The 20,397-nt window shown below is 38.7% G+C and overlaps 1 protein-coding gene across 4 annotated transcripts in view; it reads right to left on the bottom strand.

Moving 5' to 3' along the window:
* The window catches only part of Ccdc125 (coiled-coil domain containing 125), a 30,356-nt gene that overhangs the window by 8,061 nt on the left and 1,898 nt on the right, over positions 1 to 20,397 (bottom strand). The window contains exons 1-8 of one of the 4 annotated variants that reach the window (XM_048806071.1): positions 15,281 to 15,771; positions 9,730 to 10,053; positions 8,001 to 8,059; positions 5,803 to 5,889; positions 4,016 to 4,093; positions 3,247 to 3,332; positions 2,411 to 2,493; positions 415 to 530 (exon numbers count right to left, since the gene is read on the bottom strand). In XM_048806071.1, the coding sequence (XP_048662028.1) occupies positions 415 to 530; positions 2,411 to 2,493; positions 3,247 to 3,332; positions 4,016 to 4,093; positions 5,803 to 5,889; positions 8,001 to 8,059; positions 9,730 to 10,039 (819 nt within the window). In that variant the 5' untranslated portion in view covers positions 10,040 to 10,053; positions 15,281 to 15,771. Of the gene's footprint in view, positions 1 to 414; positions 531 to 2,410; positions 2,494 to 3,246; positions 3,333 to 4,015; positions 4,094 to 5,802; positions 5,890 to 8,000; positions 8,060 to 9,729; positions 10,054 to 15,280; positions 15,772 to 20,397 lie in introns of those variants that run through there. The other 3 variants (XM_015482277.2, XM_015482276.2, XM_048806072.1) reach the window with 3 other exon arrangements.

The following is a 20,397-nucleotide window of genomic DNA, read 5'->3' as shown; positions in this document are numbered from 1 at the left end:
ATATCGTCACCTTGGGAAAGTAAATGAACTTGTTTAAGTTTTAGACTGATAATACCCACTTTGTAGCCCTCAGAGACAACTATAAAGATGAGATAAAATAATGTGTGAAAGTTCTCACATTGTAAGCCCTTGCCCAGGAGTGAGACACTATTTGACACAGCTTCTGCTGCAGTTGTAAAAATAAGAAATAAATGAGGTGAGAAGCAGCCAGCACACCCTTAATGTCCAAGAATGTCATGCCTGAAGGTCATGGTAGCAGCAAGGTGTGAAAAACTGACCTCTGCAAATCCTTGGGCCTCTCTCACCTTTAGTCTCAAATTGCTAAGTACAGTGCCATCTTTGAACAGGTACCAAGAAAGAGGAAAATAGAAAATCTTCTTCCCACCTGTTCAACTTCCTTACATACATACCTACCTCAAGACCTGACACCTCTGTAAAGTCATTTTTATCCCGGCACATGTTTTCCTGAGCCATCTTCTGCTGTTTTATATCAAGTATGGCGAGGGCCTCCAAGTATTGTTTATTCAAAACTAGGAAAGCCATATAGGAGAATGTTAGTTATGAATCTAGCCTCATCTAATCTGGCTACACCAGATCAGATATAGTCATTTCTTCTGAGCTACATATATACAACTGACAGATTTGGGGCTCCGTCCAAAAAACCTACTGATTGAATAGCAAGTATCATGTGAAATAACATACAATACTAGAAAAAATTTTTTTGGACCAGAGATTAAACTCAGGGGTGCTTAACCACTGAACCACTTCCCCAGTCCTTTCTATATTTTATGTTGAGACAGGGTCTCACTAAGTTGCTTAGGGCCTTGCTAAGTGGCTGAGACTGGCTTTGAACTTGCCATCCTCCTGCCTCAGTCTCCCAAATTGCTGGGATTACAGGAATGCACCACCATACCCAGAAAAAAAAAAAAGTTATTTTTAATACCAAAGCATCTTAACTTTGAATCCCAAATTTGATCCTTGTTGGCTCTGGGAAAATTTGTAGGATTTTAAAAAAGGGCACATGTAAAGGCAAATTATTCAGAATCTGCAGATAGTAGGAGAAATGGATGATGAGATCTCATATATTATATTCATGTTGAATGTACCAGCTGCCACACTTTACCAGATTTTTCCCTATTAAAAGTTTTCATGGGCTGGGGTTGTGGCTCAGCGGTAGAGCGCTCGCCTAGCACATGTGAGGCCCTGGGTTGGATCCTCAGCACCACATAAAAATAAATAAAATAAAGGTATTGTGTCCAAGTACAACTAAAAAATAAATATTAAAAAAAGTTTTCATAAGAGGCTCTCAAACTACACATTTAGAACATGAGGGATCCTGCTATCTGCTGGAGAGCAGAAAATAGTACCTTCCTCCTCATGCTATAGTAGGGGCAGGGAAGTAGGAGAGGTTGTGAGTAGCAGCTTCTATACTGACCTAATCTAACACAGGCCACAGCTTTATGGGTTCAACTGCCTGAAACACCATCTGTGTGTGCAGATCTCACCCAGAGATGTTTATACACCTCTGTCACACACGACAGAGAGGCCTCTCAGTCCTGGGGGATGATTTAGAGCTTGTTTTGTCCCCTTCAAGCCACCACTTAGTTTCTGCTAAGGGAGAATTAACATCTTCTCTGAAAAATTTGTAAAAAGTTGGTACCACTTTAATGCTCTTCTAATTTTCATTATATAATGGATATATATTTTTATATATGTGCATACATTTGTGTGTGTGTGTGTATTTTTTTTTCCTACTTGGGTTCCTCAAGCATCATGCTCTACTGTTTTACTTTACACTAAAACTAAATAAAAATAAGGAGTAAGGAGAAACGGTTTAATGGGTAGAAGGTTTTTGTGTGTGTGTGTATAGTGCTGAGGATTGAACCCAGGGCCTTGTGCATGCAAGGTAAGCACTCTACCAACTGAGCTCTATTCCCAGCTCTAATGGGTACAAGCTTTTACTTTGGAGAGCTCCAATGTTTTGGAAATAGAAGTGGTTTGGCTACACAGTATTGTCAGTGCCACTGAATTTCTCTTTTAAAATGATAAATTTTATGTTGGGTGGATTTTGAGCTGATAAAATTTTAAATTTAAGAAACCTCAATGATGCATTTCTTCCTTTGATTATCCTTAAAACATATTACTTAAAAATACTAGCATTTTGTTTCTATTATATGTTCTTACTACATAATACTCTACACAAAACTAATCTTTTTTAATATTTTTGAGTTATAGATGGACACAATATCTTTATTTTGTTTATTCATTTTATGTGGTGCTAAGGATTGAACCCAGTGCCTCACCTGTGCAAGGCAAGTACTCTGCCACTGAGCCATAACCTCAGCCCTGCAAAACTAATCTTTAAACATAATATTTTAAAAGAATCATCAGAAGACCACACTTTACTTACTTGCTTGTTCAGACTTTAACATTTTAATTTCTTCTGTTTTCAGTTTCAGATTCTCTTTGAGAACTGCATTTTCACAGTTTAGTCTGGAAAAAAGCACCCTTCAAATAACTAAAACATTATCACTTCCTGAATGAGAATAATTTTGTTTCTATAATTAGAACATAAAAACCTAAATATAATTTTTTCTGCTTTAAAGGGCTGGGGATGTAGCTCAGTGGTAGAGCACTTGCCTCGCATGTCTGAGACCCTGGGTTCAGTCCTCAGTATTGAAGAAAAAAGGAGTTTAAAATATATTTTTAAATTTTAAGATAGGGTCTTGTTAAGTTGCTGAGGCTGGCCTTGATTCTCCTACCTCAGCCTCTCAAGTACCTAGGATTATAAGCATGTGCCACCATACCCTGTCATATATATTTAAAAAAAAAAAAATAGAAAGGCAGAAGAGTAACAAAAAACAAGGAACCATTAAGCAGTAAGAATTTTATAATATTTACAGTTAGCTTAAAGAAGAAAGCCTAAACTACATTTGAATTAATGCATTTTGAAGATTCTTTTTTTCTTTCTTTTTTTTTTTTTTTTTTTTCTGATACCAGGGATTAAATTCAGGGGCACTCAACCACTAAGCCACATCCCCAGCCCTATTTTGCATTTTATTTTGAGACAGGATCTCACTAAATTGCTTAGGGATTTGCTAAGTTGCTGAGGCTGGCCTCAAACTTGCAATCCTCCTGCCTCAGCCTCCCTAGTCACTGGGAGGTGTGTACCACCATGCCCAGCAGTGCATTTTGAGGCCCTGGGTGTGATCCTCAGTGTTGTAAAGAATAAAATATTATACAAACCTTTCATATTTTTGGGTCCAAGATTCCTCTATATTTTTAAATCTATTCTGATCAAATTCTATTTCCCACTGCAAGGCATTTATTTCCTAGGGAAAGAAAATAGCACTTTCATGGAAAATTACTACAAATATATCATTTCATTTAATCATTTCGCAGAAATGGTTTAAAAAGAAAAAACGATCATTCAAAAGAGTCTTTGACATTTGTAAAAGACATTTGGTATGCCTCTTTAGCACTCAAAGAAATTTTGCTTACTTAAAATTCATTTAATATAAAAAAAATTTCAAATTGTTTGAGTTAAAAATTTGCTGGACTGCACACAGATTTCTCAGTGCCTACCCCTGCCCCATGCAGACAGTATAAGCAAAATTCACTCCTGGAATCTCAGCCTAAATGGCCCTATCAGGTGTGCAACAGACACAGAAAAGTGATCATCTAGAATGATCCCTAGTGACTTTTATTGTGGTCGTTTATTATTATTGCCAGAAAGATGCAGACCCTGACAAGGAAGTAGAGGAATAAAAAAGGAAAGAAAAACAGGAAGTATCAATTTGGCAGGCTTTCAACTATCATAAATGGAGAAATAAAAGAAACTAACTTTTTACCCATGTGACAATCTGTTTTAGATTGCTCCCAAAGGGAAGACTATCAGAGATTGAAGCATATCTGGAGAGTATGCACAAATGGCATATCCAAAGTATGGTGAGTTTAAGAAAATCCTATTTAAATCTTATTGGATTGAATAAGTCTATGCTAAAAATGCAAATACCTTCTCCAAGGATTTCTTTTGCTCCATAGTTTTTTGAAGCATTGCCTGGGTATGACTTGTGGCTTTGCCAAATACTGCCTATAGAAAATAAAAATAGCATGAGTATAAATCAAATTTCTTTTCTTATTTTTAAAAAATTTTTTTTGCAGTTGTAGATGAACAGCATGTCTTTATTTTATTTGTTTATTTTTATGTGGTGCTGAGGATCAAACCCAGTGCCTCCTACATGTGCAAGGCAAGCACTCTGCCACTGAGCTACAGCCCCAGCCCTCTTTATTTTTTTTTAAGTTTTAATTTTATTTATTTATGTTTATGTGATGCTGAGGATTGAACCCAGTGCCTCACACAGACTAGGCAAGTGTTCTATCCCTGAGCTACATCCCAGCCCTTTTTATTTTTTGTTTTGAGACAGGGTCTCACTAAGTTGCCCAGATTGATCTCAAACTTTCATTCATCCTGCCTTAGCCTTCCAAGTAACTGGGTTATAGGCATGCACTACCATACCAGGCTAAACTAAATTACAGTCACTCTGATATGCACAATGAAGTATAATATTTTATACACAATGAATGTGAACTTCATTAATTCTTAACTTAAGAGTTTCACACTGACAGTCTCCCCCTACCCTACCCCAGTTCTGGAGTGTGAACCCAGGGATAGTATACTACTGAGTCATATCTGTGGCCATTTTTCTTTTTTATTTTGAGACAGGAGATAGCTAAGTTGTTTAAGACCTCACTAAGTTGTCCAGGCTGGCCTTGATTTTCCTGCCTCAGGAGGCAGTGGCACATGCCTATGGATTACAGGCATGTGCCACTGTGCCTGGCTCATATTGACAAACTTTTGTGGAACATTTGATATCTCAAATGTCAGAAGAGTTTGATTTGATTCTTTCCCAATAAATGTGGGAATGAATGAATGAATACACACAGAAACTGTACACAGCAGTATTATTCATCATAGTTAAAAAGAAGAAACAACCCACATATTCATCAACCAGTAAATGTATAAATAAAATGTGGTATGACTGTACAATATTTTTGTTTGTTTGTTGTATTGGGGATTGAACCAAACTGAGGATTGCTTGACCTCTGAGCCATAATCCCCAGCCCTTTATTTTTCATTTTGAAACAGGGTCTCACTAAGTTGCTGAGGCTGGCCTTGAACTTGTGATCTTCCTTCCTCAGTCTTCTGAGTCACTGGGAATACTAAGGCAGGTGCCACCACACCTGGCCTCACAGTGGAATTTTATTTGGCAATACAAAGGAAGAAAGTATTGATACATACTAAAACATGCGTTTACTTCAAAAACATGCTAACTAGAAGAATCCAAATTCCAGTGAATCCAGTTACCATATTGTATGGTTGTATTTGTATGAAACAGAAAAAGACAAATTTGTAAGATGATCATTGATCATCTAGGACTATGAGTTGGAATGGGGAATGCCTGCTAGTGGATACAGGATTCCTTTTTTGAATGTCTGAAATGTTCTTAAATTAGACTGTAGTGATGGTTGCACAACTCCCAAGTTAGTAAAAATAAATTGTATTGCATTCTTAAAACAAGTGAAATTCTTAGTGTGAAAATTATAAAACTATGGAAAAATCTACACCTAAAAAAACTACAACACAGCTATATTAAGTACTTCTCAGTTTTTTTGTTTTGTTTGGTTTGGGTTGGTTTGGTTTTGTTGCTGGGGATCAGCCTGCTCTAGTTTTAAATGTCAAAAATATATCACTTATTATTGGAATATGTAATTGATAAAAGTTTAAAACTAACTTCTTACCATGCTTTGAAGAATTTTCAATGCTTCCTCTTTACCTTCAAGTTGTCTTTGAGATGCCTCAAGTTCAGTTTTTAAAATTTCTACTTCCTGAGGACAAAAATAAAATTAGTCTTTCTATCTGCAAGACATATAACCCCCAAATTGTCAATTTGACTAGTTCACATTTACCCACAATACAAAGCACCTACAAACGAGGATCTAAATCCCTCTAGACTTTATAAATGAACTATTCAGGCTAAAGCTGAGAACCCAACTATCAAGCATCACTGGTAACAATAAGCCCAAATTTTTTGCTTTTACTGACTTTGGCCACATACTTAATAACATGAAAAAAAATATTTAGGCCACATAAAATAAGCACATGGTGGCTATCTATTCAGCTACAGTAGCTGTTGTGGTCTGAACTGTGTCCTTGAAAAGGATATGTTCAAGTTCTAACCCTAATACCATGACTATGACCTTATCTGGAAAGGCGATCTTAGCAGATATGTTTTTTAAAAAACTTTTAGACAAATGAAACTTAACAGTTTAATTGATCAAGTAATGAGATACAAGTTGGCCAGAAGAAGTTGAGAGACCTAGTCTTCAAGTTGGGCAGGCAACATTTATAGACAGAAAATGGAAATGAGGTAAAGAAAAGTTTTGATTGGTGGTTATGTCTCAAGCCTTTGCCTTATTTGGGCAGGGTACAGTCAGCAGGCAACATGTAATTGGCTGAAGCTCAGCTGCACTGATTGGCTGGGACTCAGTTGGTTATTACAAAAATATACTTTGAAATGAGGCTTTCTATTTGTTTACATAATATTACATAAAGACTCAAGGTATATAGGAAGGCTTGGGCCAAAGTTAGTTTCATTTAACAAATGTAATCAAGTTAGGATGAGGTTATACTAGATTAGGATGGGAACCAATCTGATCACTGGTGTCCTTATGAAATGAGGGAAAGCTCTGAACACAGACACACAGTGGAGAGCAATATGAGAGTCAGAGGCAGAGAATGGATTTATGGAGCTACAGGCCAAGGACTGCAACAACCACCAGAAGCCAAGAAGAGACAAAGAAGCATTTTCTTCTAGAAACTTTGGGAAGAAGAGAGTCTGCTAAAACCTTGAATCCAGGCTTCAAACCTCCAGAACTGAGAGACATTTCATTTCTGTTGTTTAAAGTCATCAGCTTGTGGTACTTTGTCACAGCAGACCTAGAGAACTTAAAGACAGCCGCTTTCATAAGAGTTTAACACTCTCTCTGTCTCTGTCTCTCACACACACACACTAAAGTGGGCTGGTTTCCCAGGGGACAGGCACCCTGTTATAAACCCCTGTGCCCACCAAGCTGGGGCATTCCTCAGATCACCTGAGAGAATCTCTTGACTTCTGACTTCAAGGAGGTTAAATTAAGACTGATTATTTCAAACCTCACATATAAGGAAAGCAGTTGGAAGTGATAATAATTATTATTTTTATTATTATTATATTATTATAATTACATGATGCTGGGGATTAAACCTAAGGCCTCGCACATGCTAGATAACTATTCTACCACCGAGCTATACCTGCATCCCTGTGATAATTATTTTCTCAAAGAGGAGATTAGAGAAATTCAAAGGGAGAACTGGTAGACATGTTTATATAAGTGGCCTTTTTAAGAGATGCACACAGGGTTGGGGTTGTGGCTCAGTGGTAGAGTGCTCACTTAGCATGCATGAGGCACTTGGGTTTGATCCTCAGAACCACATAAAAATAAAGATATTGTGTCCACCTAAAACTAAAAAAATAATAATAATAAAAAAGAGATGGGGAGATGGGGATGTGACTCGTCACATGCGTGAGGCACTGGTTCAATTCTCAGCACCGCATAAAAATAAAATAAAGATATTGTGTCCACCTAAAACTAAAAAATAAATTTTTAAAAAGTTAAAAAAAAAAAAAAGAGAGAGAGATAAACACAGAAGAGGCTGATGGAAAGTATGCACTCAAGGAAAAAAAAACCTGCGGGTATAACTGTGTGGTAGAGTGCTTACTGGGTATAGGTGAGGCCCTGGGTTCAATTCCCAGCACCAAAAAAAAAAAAAAAAAACAAAGAAAAGAAAAATATCTGGAAAGCCAATATTGTCCTTCCATACAATTTTTGTACTAACAGAATATCTATCAGCAGACTTTATTTACATGAGAATTTTTATATTAGACCAGGGTACCTACCCCTAAAGTTTCATGAAGACGTTGCCTTAAATCTTCATTTGACAATTCTGAATTAAAACCTATTAGAAAAAAAAGACACAAAACTGGAATATTTCTTTAGTTAAATATAGGACATTTATTTACAAATATTAAGTACAGTTTTTTTTTCGTAAAGGAAGAAGACTGGGATTAACCAAATAATGATAAAAGTATGTAGCCTCAGTGGTACAATACAGGCCTTGAGGATGAGGAGTAGCCCCACCCAAGCTGCAACATTCCTTATGAGCCACATTTCTTAAATTACAGTTGTTTCTCAATATTGAGGGGAATTGGTTCAGAACCCCCTAAGATACCAAAATCTGTGGATGCCCAAACCCTTATATAAAATTAGTATTTGCATATAACCCATGCACATCCTCCTATATCCTTTAAATAAAAAAAAAAAAAATTTTTTCTGGTACTCAGGATCGAACCCAGGTGTGCTTTATCACTGAGTCACATGAGTCTCCAGCCCTTGTTTAAATTTTGAGACAGGGTCTCACTAAATGGCCAAGTGGCCAAGTCTGACCTTGAACTTGCTATCCTCCTGCCTCAGCTTCCTGAGTGGCTAGGGTTACAGGTGTGTGCCATATTTAAATAGTTGTTATACTTACTGGGCTTTTATTTGTATTGTTTTTATCATTGTATTACTTTTTTTTTTTTTTTTTGGTACTAGAGATTGAACCCAGGGGTGCTTAACCATTTTCAGACAGGGTCTCACTAAGTTGAGTAGGGCCTCACTAAATTGCTGGGCGGGCCTTGAACTTTCGATCAAGGCCTCCAAGTCACTGGGATTACAGGCATGTGCAATTGGGGCCCTGTGTGTATTGTTACTTTTTATTGGTATTACTTTTTATGATCTGCAGTTGAGGGAATGGGAAGATGTGCCACCCGTGGATTAGGAGGGCTAAAGGTATTTTTATGTTGTTTTAATTTAAATCTGTTCAACTTTCATGGGGAAAGTTTCAGGAGAGAAAATTTTACAACCTGGATTATAAAAAATTCAGCCGGACAGCAGGGAGTGCCCTGGTACAGGCATAGACCTGATTATGAATTTTATTCCTTTTCTAATCTAAAGCATAATTTCTTTATGTTAGGATAAGTTAAGTTTGGTTAGGATAAGTTAAGATTTAGTTTGTTTTGACAATTTTTGAGACTTCAGGATATCCAAAAATAATTGGAAGCACCTATCTTCTGCCTGGAACCTGCCTTTACCAGTTAGCCACCAGATTTGCTCCCCTTCAGAGAAGCCTTCCCATCCCTGGCCTGAAACAGCAGTACCCCACTTCCCCTAATCACTCACTATTATGATATTATGCATTTGTTGATTTTTAGGTTTATTTTCTCTCTTTTTGTAGAATACATATTAGTGCCCTTGCCAGCTGTGTTCACTCATATTATTGCTAGAACTGAGACCTGTTCCTGGCACCTAATGGAACCCAAGAAGTATTTGTTGACAAAGGAAAAACAAAATAAAAGTACATCATGAAAAAGCAAAGTAGTTAATAATTTATTGATTACTAACAAAAATATTATTAAAGTAGAATAACTATTGCATATTTTGTATAATAGTTGGAAATATAAACGTCAGTTACTTTTGTACCAATTCAAGGTAAGAATGAATTTCTAAAATCTACTATGGTTACCTATTTTCATGTATTGTAAGGGTGACAGCACTCACAGGGAAAGGAGAGAAACTGAGCATTCTTACCAGTGCTGCTTTGTTGTCTGTAACTAGAAATCCTGGACTCTTGAAGGCAGGTGTCTTGCAAGTTCTTTTGCTTGAAATACTGAAAAATGGCTCCACTTCTCTCTTTCCCCTTTCTTAGAAATGGGGGAGGGCTAAAGTTCTTTCCATCTGATCTTTTTCTAGATGTAAGTAAATGTGAAATGTCCACTTCATAAATTCCACCAGGTCTTCTTCCGAGGCCATATCCTAGATCACCTTCTGTCATGTCATCCTCTTCTGTTCCCCAGAACTGCACCTCTGACTCACTCGATGATCTCACCACCTTGCTCATTAGCCTAATACTGTCTTTATCATAAGGAAAAACAGTGATTAAAAATCAGTCAGTAGGGCTGGGGTTGTGGCTCAGTGGTAGTGTGGCTCAGTGGTAGGTTGCCTGCCTAGCATGTGTGAGGCCCTGGGTTCGATTCTCAACACTGCATATAAATGAATTAATTAAATAAGGTCCATCAACAACTAAGTGTATGTGTGTGTGTGTGTATATATATATATATATATAAATAAATAAATAAAAGCAATCAGGAGATCCAGCAGTATCCCACTTTCAGGTATTTACCAACACATTTGGAAATCATTATGTCAAAGAGATGTCTACACTTCCAGTTTACTGCAGCACTGTTCACAATAGCCACCTTATGGAATCAAACTAAGTGTCCATTAAGGGAAGAATGAATGAAGAAAATGTTCTCTCTCTCTCTCTCTGTCACACACACACACACAAACACACACACAAATGCCATTCAACTTTAATCTCTGTATTGTTCCAATTTTAATATATTTGCCACTGTAGTAAGCACATTGTTCAACCTTTAAAAAGACATTTTATAGCTGGGCACAGTGGTGCACACCTGTGATCCCGGTGGCTTGGAAGGCTGAGGCAGGAGGATCACGAATTCCAAGGTATTAAGGAACTCAGTGAGACCTTGTCTTTAAATAAAATACGAAATAGGGCTGAGGATGGTTAAGTTCAATGGTTAAGTGTCCCTGGGTTCAACCCCTGTTACCAAAAAAAAAAAAAAAAAAAAAAAATTGTATTTGTTATAGCATGAACAGAATTGGATAGCATTATAATAAGGAAATAAGCAAGGCATAGAAAAGAAAACACCACATAATCTCACCTATATGTGGAATTTAAAATAGAACACAAAGAAGCAGGGAGTAGAAGAATGGTGGTTACTGGAGGTTAGAGGGTGGGGCAAATGAGGAATTGATGCTCAAATGGGACAAAGCTTCAGTGAGATAGTTAATGCCAAGTAAATTCTCTTTGAGATATACTGCACAGTGTGGTGGATATATCAAATAACAGTGTATGGGGCTGGGGTCATGGCTTACTGGTAGAGCGCTTGCTTAGCACATGTGAGGCCCTGGGTTCAATTCTCAGCACCACATAAAAATAAATAAATAAATAAATAAAAGGTATTGTGTCCAACTACAATTAAAAAATAAATATTTTTTTTTAAAAAAAATAACAATGTATGGGACATTTCAAAATCACTAAATTTCAAATGTTCTCATCTCAAAAAATAAGGTTTGAAGTAACCTTATTTTGGATATTCCAATTAACTTGATTTAATTAATCCACATCATATTTATTAATCCTAAAATCACATTGTACCACCTAAATATATACAACTATAATTTGCCAATTTATGATTAAAATTAGAGCAGACAGCTCTCTTTGCTTCTTGGCTGCCATGAACTGAGCAGCTTTTCTCCTCCACACCCTTCCACCATGATGTTCTGCCTCACCTTGGGACTAGAGCTATGGAGTCAGTGGATCATGCACTGAACCTCTGAAACCAAGTAAACCTAAGGAACTTATCCATGTTTAAGCCATCAACAAGAAGTTGAGGGATTTAAACTCCAGCTGAAAGTGCCACATATATTCCAGAACATCAGGAGCCTCCATAGACCTTTCTGGTTTCATGAGGTATCAACCAAATAACATCCCTTGCACCTTAACCACATGCTGTCAAGACTGGCTTTGCCTTGTCAGGGATCCAGACTAGATTTAAGGACTTGTCATTTGAGCGGATAATAGGAAAATGCTGTCTCATTAGAAGGGGAGACCCCAAATCAAAGCTTGCCTCGCTGAAAAGGACCAGCTGGAAGAAACCCAGCAGTCGGCACAGGGCCTGGCACATGGAACTACTCAAGTGATGAGACTTATATGAAAACACCATGCTTGACCTGTTTGCCTAAGGAGCAATATTTGGATTGTTTTCTGTTTCTGGCTGCCACATATACAGCTACTATGAATTTCTATGTCAGGTTTTTATATGAATGAATTTCAGGTTCCTATGCTACTCCAGAGCAACAGGTGGCATCCCTTCTCTTTAGAAAGAATGGCATTGTAGGGCAGGGCTGCTTTTACTTCAAGGAAGACAAAAGAACCTTTCTACATGTGCAAAAGAATTTATCTTCAAGTAAAAAACTAAAACAAGTTTGGTCTAAAAGTTTTTCTGTATTTAGTGAATTGTAACGTAACTTGGTATGTAAATAGACCATTACCTGTTCTTCTAACAAGTAGCCAAGACTCAGCCAATCACAGTCACCCAACTGTTCAAGTCAGGTTCAAATAAAGCAAATGCCAAACTTTAACCAATTGAGTAATCTCTACCTTCACTTTCTACTTTCTGTATGTCACTTCCTTTTTTTTTTCTGCCTATAAACATAACATGCATGGTAGGGCAGAACATTCATAACCATTTTTGTCCAGACTGCTGTGCAATTCTAAAATCACAAAAGCAAATTAAGATATGTAAAACTAGATTTGTTTTAAACTAGATTTGTTGTAATTTTTCTTTTATCATAACATAACAAAACAAAAACAAATCTCAATATAATCAAGTAGGGTCTTTCTTTTCTTTTTCTTTTAGTACATCCCCAGCCCTTTTCTTTTTCTTTTTTTTTGGGGGGGATGCAGGATGGGNCTGTCTTTTTTTTGAGGGGTGGGATGCCAGGGATTGAACTCAGGGACACCCAACCACTGAGCCACATCCCCAGTCCTATTTTGTATTTTATTTGGAGACAGGGTGTCACTGAGTTACTTAGCACCTCCATGTTGCTGAAGCTGGATTTGAACTTTGGATCCTCTTTCCTCAGCCTCCCGAGCCGCTGGGATTATACATGTGCACCACTGTGCCCAGCATCCCCCAGCCCTTTTTATTTTTTGTTTTTAGACAGGGTCTAACAAAATTTCTTAGGGCCTTGCTAATGTGCTGAGGCTGCCCTCAAATTTGCCATCCTCCTGCCTCAGCCTCCTGAGATATTGAGATTACCGTTGGGCACCACTGTACCCAGCTTCAAGTAGAGCTTTAAATGGGAATTTTTTTTTGTTTTTGTAATACAAGACATGAATATCCAAGGATTTAATTAACATACAAATGCCCCTTACAGTCCAATCAGATGTATCTAACATTTCAGCTAGGCCTGGTGGTGCACACCTGTAATCCCAGCAGCTCTGGAGGCTGAGGCAGGAAGACCCCAAGTTCAAACACAGCCTCAAAATTTAAGGACACCCTGTCTCAAAATATAAATAAGGAAAGTGGGAGCTGGGGATGTGGCTTTGTGGTATAGCACCCTTAAATTCAATCACTGGTATCATAAAAAAGAACAAAAGAGGTACTTATCATTTCAGGACTTTTTAGATAAGAAGATCCAACCCCTCATTTCAAACATTGTGGTGTACTGCAGGAAAGCTGGAGAGGCTTTTACTGACTCCAGTAACCCAGTGATGAGGAAACAGCAGATTAGCCTTTGCTAAGGACACAGAATGCTCTTGAGATAGAGGTTTATAAAGGAAATGTTGCCATTTACACAAGCCTCAAGCAGCACAAAATTCAGAAGTCTCAGCCTGTGTCACAGTGCACGCTTATAATCCCAGCAGCTAGGAAGGCTGAGGCAGGAGGATCGCAAGTTCAAAACCAGCCTCAGCAACTTAGCAAGGCCCTAAGCAACTTAGCAATATCCTGTCTCAAAATAAAAAATAAAAAAGGGCTGGGGGGGGCTGGGGTTGTGGCTCAGTGGTACAGCGCTCGCCTAGCATGGGTGAGGCCCTGGGTTTGATCCTCAGCACCACACATAAATAAATAAATAGGGTTGGGGTCATGGCTTAGTGGTAGAGCGCTTACCTAGCATGTGTGAGGCACTGGGTTTGATTTTCAGCACCACATATAAACAAATAAATAAATAAAGGTCCATTAATAACTAATAAAAATATTTAAAAAAAATAATAAATAAAAATAAAGGCATTGTGTCCACCTACAACTAAAAAAAAGGAGGGTGGGGGTTGCTGGGGATGTGGATCAGTGGTTAAGTGCATGGGTTCAATCCCTGATACGAAAACGAAAAATTCAGAAGTCTCTGAAAAATGACTAAGTCATTCCCAATGACTAAGTGTCTTCCAATGACTAAGACTATCTCGTGTTAGAGAACATTTCCTATCTTCTGCCCTTGTCCCTCTTGGCCCAGCATCTACATTAGGTGTTCCTGCCACTTGTGGTTTCTGATTTAGCTCCACTTACTTACTTAGTCCATCTTTTATTTCAGTACAGACACACTTAGTACAGGTTTTGTATCTGGGACAGTGAATAGATGAGAAGGTAGGTGTCCCTCTTGCTTTTCTCCCTTCCTTTCTCAACTTGTGCAACAGCTGTGTTCAATACATTCCACTATTTGGTAATTCGATGTGAATACAAACTGTCTTGAGATGGCCAAAGGCCCTGCTCTCATCTCTTATTCCATCCCCTGGATGTTAGGATGGCCTCCCTTTGGTTCTTGAATGGGCCCAGGCACTCCTGCACCTCAGAGCTCCAAGTTTCCTCTGTCTGGACTGCTAGTCGCCTAGATATTTGCACAGTTGTTCCTCTCTTTGGGTCTTTACTTCAGAGTCACCTTCTCAGTGGGGCCTTTCTTGGCATCTAAAATCGCAGCTCCACTTCACTATTCTACTTCTCTCTTTTATTTTCCTCCTTAGCACCGAGGACCTTCTAATATGCTCTTTCATATTTTATTTAATTTTCAAATTATATTAATAAAATTGGGGCCAATAAAAAAGGGAAGCTAATACAAAGGTTGAGTGAAGCAGAAGGTGACTCCTTATGATCTGCTTCTCAATAGCTATGTGCCCTGAAATGTGAGGGCACCTGAACATTTTCCTTCTCCATAGCCCAAACCTGCTCCAAACGACTTCATGTAGAATGTAAGTTCTGTAAGGTGAGCAATTTCTGTCTGTTTAGTTCACACTGTATTCAGTATCTAACCCTGGATCTGAAACATAATCCATGCTCCGTAAAGACTTGTTTAATAAATGAGTAAAAAAAGGAAGAAAAAAAAAACTGAAATACTTGCCTCAAGGACAGGAAGAGAAAACTGTCACCTCCACAAAGCTGTGCCTAGTCACTGAGGGAGTACTGCCTGCACTGCTTCCTAGAAGAAAGTAAATCCTGGCAACAAGGCTATAGGGAAGTCACCATCACTGAGCCCTCCTGGTCAGACCACCACAGTCACCTACCTGGTCACAGTGGGGCAGCTGAAGAGGCTCCAAACACTCCTTCCAGTGTGGAGTGCAGTTAAGACAGGCTTTCACCACCAGGGATTTCAAAATAGCTGCTTTGCTGTAGTGGTTTAGAAATATTTCATCCTTTTCTCAAATCTTGTTAAAAAAAAAAAAAACCTGGGGCCCAGCTTCACATCAGTGAAAAGAAAAAGTAATAAATAAGGAGGGAGAATAAAACCTTTGTTGGGGATAGAAACAAACACACTTGATAATGTTGCTAAAGCAATATTCAACACTGCCTATTGGACTCGTTTTCCAAATTTTTATAGAATCATCTTGGTTGTTTTCTGTGGTGATTTCCTTAAAAAGCAGATCTGTCAGATAGGCATGGAAGCACACATCTATAAACCCAGTTATTCAGAGGCTGAGGCAGGAGGACTGCAAGTTCCAGGCCCATGGCCAGCTCAGGCAATTTAGTGAGACCCTATCTAAAAATCAAAAAGTAAAAATAAAAAGGGGTGGGAATGTGGCTCAAGTGGTAGTGCGCTCGCCTAGCATGCATGAGGCACTGGGTTCTATTCTCAGCACCACTTAAAAATAAAATAAAGGGGTTGGGGATGTGGCTCAAGTGGTAGGGCGCTTGCCTAGCATGCGTGAGGCACTGGGTTTGATTCTCAGCACCACATAAAAATAAAATCAAGATATTGTGTCCACCTAAAAATAAAAAATAAATATTAAAAAAAATAAAATAAAGATATTGTGTCCACCTAAAAATAAAAAATAAAAAAAAGGGGGTGGGGATGTGGCTCAGTGGTGAACACCCCCAGGTTCTGGAAAAATCCAAGTACAGGGGGAAAAAAAATCTATTCAATTTGCCAAGGTAAATTAGAAATTATTCACTGAATTAAAGAATAATCCCTTGGAAGGCAGTCTTTACTCCTATTTATAGATTATTGCTTATTATGTGCAACCTCAGATCTATATTAAGAATGGTGTGGTCATGATAAGGCGATCAGCAACAAAGATAGAATTGGTCAATACAAGGGGAAAAAACAGTAAGAGGAAAAGAGTAATCAATCCACAGGGTGTCTAAGAATATTTTTTAGTGTTTCACATATATTAAGGTGTCACGGGTATACCTTCCTGCTATTCGGAGCTGAATATAATGATTTTTCCCATGCTCCAATGTCCTACTTTAGGGGAGGAGAGGTTGGTACAGGAAATGAACCCAACCAGTGAGCTATATCATGGGCCCTTTTTTATTTTTTATTTTTGATAATTTAGGAATTGAACCCAGGGGAGCTTAACCACTGATCCACATCCCCAGCCCCTTTTATTTTTTATTTTGAGACAGGGTCTTGCTTAGTTGCTTAGGACCTCGCTCAGTTGCTGAGGCTGGCTTTGAACTTAATATCCTTCTGCTTAAGAGGCTGAGCCTCTTAAGTTGCTGGGACTGGGACTGAAGGTATGTACCACCATACCCGGCCTCAGCCCCTTTTAAAATTTTACTTTCAGACAAGGTTTCACTAAGTTGGCCTCTCCTAATTAGCTGCAATTACAGGTGTGCACCACCATACCTGGCTCCCCTATTATTATTATTATTATTTTTTTTACTGGGGATTGAACCCTTGGGCACTCTACTCTGCCCTTTTTATTTTTTATTTTGAGACAGAGTCTCATTAAGTTGATAAGGCTGGCCTCCAACTTGTGATCTTCCTGCCTCAGCCTCCCAAAGGTCGGGATTACAGGTGTGTGCCACTGTGCCCAGATCCCTTTTTTTTTTCCTTTTAAAAAAAAAATATTTTTTTTTTAGTTGCAGATAGATGGACACAATATCTCTATTTATTTTTATGTGGTGCTGAGGATTGAACCCAGTGCCTCACACTTGTGAGGCAAGCACTCTACTGAGCCACAGCCCAGTCCCACCTAATGTTTTTAAAAAATGTAACTTTGAGGACTGTTGGCTGTGTACTATCTTACATTTTATAAGCTTATAGTATTAATACGTAATACAGTAAAACAATCGAACTTCACTTTTGGGACAGATTACTTCTAAGAAAAAGAAAATATTTAGAATTATCAAGCTTCAGGCTGGAGATGTGGCTCAAGTGCTAGCGCGCTAGCCTGGCACACGTGAGGCACTGGGTTCAATCCTCAACACCACATAAAAATAAAATAAAGATATTGTATCCACCTAAAAACTAAAAAGATAAATAATAATAATAATAATAATAATAATAAAGAATTATCAAGCTTCTAGTCGGTTTAATGTGTTAAATTTAGTCTCCTTTTGGCACCACTGCAATCAGGTACAGTTGGCATGGTGGCATGATTCTGCAGTCCAGCTACTCAGGAGGCTGAGGTGGGAAGAGTGCTCAGGTTCAGGAGCTCAACACCAACCTGGGCTACAAAGCCAGACCCATCTCAGAAAGGAAAAAAAAAAAAAAAAGAATTTGAATATTAGTTTCTCTATTTATTAAATGAGTGGATGAAATAGGATTCTTTTGTTTGTTTCTTTAGAGCTCTGTTTCTTTATCAGCATTTTCCATAGGATGCTCCATGGAACACTAATAATCTGGACTATTATGTGTTGCTAAGAATAGAAGGGTCCTTTTGGTTTTACTGAGGGATGTAATTTTCCTATTCAGGCATATAGGGCTTGCCCCCAAATAAAAAGGTAAGCAGTGGTGGAACCAAGACTATAAATTATATCTGGCTCCTTACCCAGTCCTCTGGCCACTAGCAAAAGGATGCAGATTGGATTAAAGGCTCTTAGCAGTCTTTCCACTTTTTTGGAAAAATGACCAGTGGCTTCCTAATTGTTAAATCCAAGATTAAGTCTCATTTCTCAGCCTCTTCCACCTCTGCAAAAGCTGTGATATTTTAACTCATCATGCCCAGGTTCCTGGAACACCAGGGCTCCTCAACTCTAAAAGAAATTAGATACTTCTCTTTTGTCCCTGATTGCCTCCTATCTGCCAGCTCAGACTCCTTTTCCTCTTCCACTCCCTTCAATATGTTTGGCTTGCACTTTTAACACTCTTAAATAAACATTTTCAGTTGGATATCCTGCCAGCAACTCAAACATAGCTTGTTCAAAAAGAACCATTATCCTTCCTACCCCCATCCCAGGTCTCCTCCTGAGTACTCTATTTCTCCAAAGGCATCAATCATGCTCCTCCGTGTTATCATGGTCCTCACATACCTTTTAGTTGCCATGTTCTCTAGATCCAAAAATGAAAACAAAACAAAACAACAACAACAAAAACAACTTTCCCAAAACCTACCATAATTTTATACATTAACTTCACTGCCCTGGCTGAACCTTTCAGTACTTCTCCTGGACTAAACCAATAGTTCCTAATTGATCTACCCTTAGCCATCCTACACAGCTTCCAAGTCAATAATTCTCTAGCACAGATCTAATGACATTCTTCTCTTGCCCTAAAACATTCCATGGCTCCTATGGCATATATAATTAAAGTTAGTGCCACCTGTTTTCTACTAGACTCATTTTCACAATTTCACCTGTCAGTATTCCTCAAGGGTACTCTATACTTCCATGTAAGGAATGCACCTGCTCCCAGGTTCCCCCTCAGCTGGATCACCTCCAAGCCTCTGATGGTGCCATTTTCTACCCCAGACATGGGTTTTCCTCTCAGGCTCTCCTCAGTTCAGGACAATACTCCTGACCGTAGCCTTCTTGGCTCTATAGGCCAGATGTGATTTTTACTCTCTCTGAGACCCCCCCCCCCAGCTCTATACTGCCCCTTTTTAATAATCCTTACTTCCTAGCTGTCCTTGGGTTTTACTGCACATGCAACTGAACATCCTTTGGTGCAGGAAGTATCTCCTTTGTTTGTACAAAACAAATTTAGGGGTTGGCCTTGTGGCTCAGTGTCAGAGGCTTGCCTAGCACATATGAGGCACTGGGTTTGATCCTCAGCATCACATAAAAATAAATAAAAACAAACCAGATTTAGTGAGCTTTCACTGTTTCTGTGACCAAAATACCCAACAAGAACAACTTAGAGGAGGAAAAGTTTATTTGCGGTTCAGGGTTTCTCAGTCCATAGATGGCTGACTTCACTGCTCTGAGTCAGAGGTGAGTCAGTACATCACCGGGAAGGATCCAGTGGAGGAAAGCTCCTCAGCATGGCCAGATCAAGAAGTAGGGGTGTGGAGGGGATGCAGGGAGGATATACTCTTCCATTAAAGAAATCAATAAATGAAATGCTGCAGTGTAGAGAAGCAGTCCCATTTTTTCACTAAAGATGATCCAGTGACCCACCTCCTTGAGCCATGCTCCACCTGCCTAAAGTTACCACCCAGTTAGTCCACTCAAACTAGGATGGACTGCTTATAGGTTACCTCTCAAAACTCAATCATTTCATATTCCTGTATTAATATAGGAGCTTTTGGGGACACCTCATATACAAGCCATAACAAAGATATTTACTGGACGGAAGTGAAAGAGAAGACAGACTCCTGTCCAGAAAGCTTGTACCAGAAGGATCTACACCCACTAGCCTGACAACACTGCATTAGCAAACAAATTGGTCAAACAGACACCTACTTCCTGTCAAGCTTGACAAAGAACTAACTTGAACCCTCTTTAGTGAAAAAATGGGACTGCTTCTCTACACTGCAGCATTTCATTTATTGATTTCTTTAAACAATACTTTTAGATTTATAGTAAATTGCAACGATACTATTGAGAACTCCTCTATATCTTTTACCCCAAATCCTCCAATGCTAGCGTTAGGGTAGGGTACACTTACCAAAACTGAGAAACGAACATCTGGTACATACTATTAACTAAACCACAAGCTTTATTAGGATTTCCTCAGTTTTTCTACTAGGAACTTGTTCTGTTTCAGAATACTACATAGGATCTAGTACGCAGTAGTCTTAAGGTTCAAATGTAACAGATTAAAAACAAAAAAGAGGAAAAAAAGCGGAAACAGGATCTTTGAAATCTATTATTCTTTCAATGCCAGATTAGGCCATTGACCGGCACCTGGGGAAAAGGAGTCAGTTTGCCAGTTTGCGCGCTACCTGCGAAGTTTCTACAAATTTGCGCCCCTCTCCCGAACCCTCCCTACTCCGGTCATCACCCGCCCGCCGCCCAC

The sequence above is a fragment of the Marmota marmota genome, unplaced genomic scaffold (assembly GCF_001458135.2).
Source record: "Marmota marmota marmota unplaced genomic scaffold, marMar, whole genome shotgun sequence".
Classification (NCBI taxonomy): domain Eukaryota; kingdom Metazoa; phylum Chordata; class Mammalia; order Rodentia; family Sciuridae; genus Marmota; species Marmota marmota.
This window is presented reverse-complemented; position numbering and strand designations above follow the sequence as displayed.